Source organism: Terrapene carolina, unplaced genomic scaffold (assembly GCF_002925995.2).
Source record: "Terrapene carolina triunguis isolate 2854851 unplaced genomic scaffold, T_m_triunguis-2.0 Scaffold212, whole genome shotgun sequence".
Lineage (NCBI taxonomy): Eukaryota > Metazoa > Chordata > Testudines > Emydidae > Terrapene > Terrapene triunguis.
In genome coordinates, this window is record NW_020664563.1 from 423,443 (window position 1) to 426,151 (window position 2,709).

The 2,709-nt window shown below is 42.7% G+C and overlaps 1 protein-coding gene across 2 annotated transcripts in view; it reads left to right on the top strand.

Moving 5' to 3' along the window:
• Positions 1-2,709, top strand: part of ATF6 (activating transcription factor 6) — a 367,785-nt gene that overhangs the window by 23,637 nt on the left and 341,439 nt on the right. For both annotated transcript variants that reach the window (XM_026656216.1, XM_026656217.1), the window contains exon 6: positions 811-1,020. In XM_026656216.1, coding sequence (XP_026512001.1) covers positions 811-1,020 — 210 coding nt within the window. The remainder of the gene's footprint in view (positions 1-810; positions 1,021-2,709) is intronic.

Below are 2,709 nucleotides of genomic sequence, written 5' to 3' on the forward strand. Positions count from 1 at the left end.
GCTAGAGTGCCGCCCATTGGAAAATGCCGCCCCAAGCACATGCTTTGAGCGCTGGTGCCTAGAGCCGGCCCTGGATGGGATCAAAGTAGGAACTGTCCTTCTGGGGAAAAGAGACGGTAGTTGAGATTGGCTAGAGATGTTACAATCTGATCCTGTTTCATCTTAGGTAGTGGTTGGGATTCAGCTGGAGCTCATAAAGGAGGTGGTGTCATCTGGGTCCCTCTCTCTGGTCTGGTCTGGTCTGGTTAGGACATCTCTCAGGATTAGGATTAAGTCCTGGAGTCCCAGGAGATGGTGAGGCTGGCAGCCATGATGATGCAGCTCGCACAAATAGCCAATTTTTCTCCCCAAAAGTCTCTCTTTTTAGGGACCCCAAAAGGGAATTGTCAGTGGAACAGTCCATCCCCTCATTGGTGGACAAAATAATTGGGCCTATTATCCAACACACCAATTTTGTTTTTTTTAAATTTTCAGTCCCACACTTGTTGTGTACCGAGCATGATAGTAACACAGTCCTTGAGTTCATTTTATGAACTTTCACATACTCTTTATAGTTGAGCTCACAGTTAGGGTAAATTTGCAGGCCTAATTATCACATGCTTTGCACAAGAAAATGTTCACTGAAAGGTGTCAGCAGTCCAGTTCTAGCAGACAGCCCTTTTATTTCTGATAGATAAATCCATTTGTTTATAAGACGGATCTTTTAATAAATAGATGGACAAAGAAAGACTTCAGTAACTCTCACACAGTGCTATATAGAATTTTTATTTTTAGATTTCGTGGTTCAACTCAGATTTTTTCTTTCCCCAGCAAACAGCTCTGTGGGGACACCAAAAAGATCTAGCCAGACAACATCCAAACCTTCAATTCAACCCAAGCCTCTCTTGCTGCCTGCAGTACCTGAAGCTCAGGCCAGCCTTGGCATTCAGGCTAAAGCCATCATTATTCAGGCTCTTCCAGCGCTTTTGCCACTGACAAAGCAGCAGCCAGTTGTTAGTATCCAACCGGCCCCTCCTAAAGGTACGTGACTAGTTGTGATTGAACAGGGCTTGAGATGGATTCTTTTTTCTTTCAAGGTACACAGGGAAAATGCCATATTCTGAGGCAAGTAAAGTGATTGAAGTTTGCTTTGACATCTGAAACAGAAGACCCAGAAGGGGGGGGAGCTAAGAGCTTTACTGACATGCAAAGATATAAATAGTCTCCAAAATGCTATCAAGACTACCACATACTGACAAAGAAGCAGGAGAGGAGCTGGGACACTCGAAGTTTCCTAAGATCTATTAAAAAAAAGAAATGGTAGGTTTATGTGAAGAGGTGGGTTTTGAGGAGAGAGTGGCTGCATGGCAAACAGGTTTAAAGAGGTTGTTCCAGGCTAGGAAGTAGTACATGAGAAGGGAGGAAAGGGCATGTGGAGGGAATCAAGAGATGGTGGGGCTGCCAGATCTGTGAATTGAGTGCTTTTGTTTATCCCTTCTCATAATACAAGACCAAGAGAACATTCCACCGAATTGATTGAATGACACTTAAAAGAGAAAAAAAGAAAATGCTGTTCTACCCACTGCATAATGACCATGTGTTAAGGCTGAATCCCCACTCTGTCACTCCGAGTGCAGAAGTGGGGGCCCACAAGGGTGTTAAAAATTGATACTTGCCACTTCAGGTTTGTATTAAACTCCCAAGGTTACAGCTTCTCTCTGACCTTGGCTTGGTAAACGCTGCCACCACACAAATGCAAAAAATCCCCTTTGAACCCAGGAAGGATCATTTGGGAATTCCTCCCTGTGGGGTACCCTCAAGCCCTTTCACCCCCCCTCCAGGGAATAGCTGAGAAAGGAAACAAAGGAAATTAGCTGTGACTATCAGCTAATCAAACAACATGCACAAACCTCTTAGGACACCAAAAATCCAATCCTCATCTTAAAAAAAGTAAATTTATTAAAAACAAAAAGGAAAACAATACATCTGGACCTTAGGCTAGATCTTAAAAGAAACAATTACAAAAATTAAGCACCCAAAATAGCTTTCTTGGGGGTTCAGCTTAAAGGTTACAAGCAAACAAAAGCATCTGGGGTTAGCACAGAGGAGATCCACAAGCCTTAAAAAATAAACAGAAATAAACAGAAATAAACCTGATCACATCTAGCTAAACATTCTGATCTACTTACACATTTGGAGTTCAGATAAGTAGTTCTAGGTATGATCTGACGATTTATGATCATACCTGGCTTAAAGCTGCTTACAGCATTGCTGCCCTGTCCCTCCAGCCCAGAGAACAACAGACAAAGGGAAAATTTCTTTCCCAAATTCAAAAGTTCTAGCCTTCCCATTGGCTCTTTTGGTCAGGTGCACACCCCTTTTCTTTTACCTGTGGGCTTGTTAACCCTTTACAGGTAAAGCAAGCAGAGAACAGACCAAGAGGGATTTTATAGCTAATTGGCTGGCTGGGTGCCCATAAAAGGGAGCTCCCCCCTACTTTATTTATCACACCATGTGTAACTCATTGCTCCAGAAATTAGAGCCCAAGAATTTAGTAGGATCCAGAAAATACGAGATGTTTGTATGAATAATGAAAATATCCACAATTAGGTTAGGATTACAGACCGGCTTCAAAAACAACAAGGAGTCCTTGTGGCACCTTAGAGACTAACAAATTTATTTGGGCATAAGCTTTCGTGGGCTGTAACCCACTTCATCAGATGCATGGAG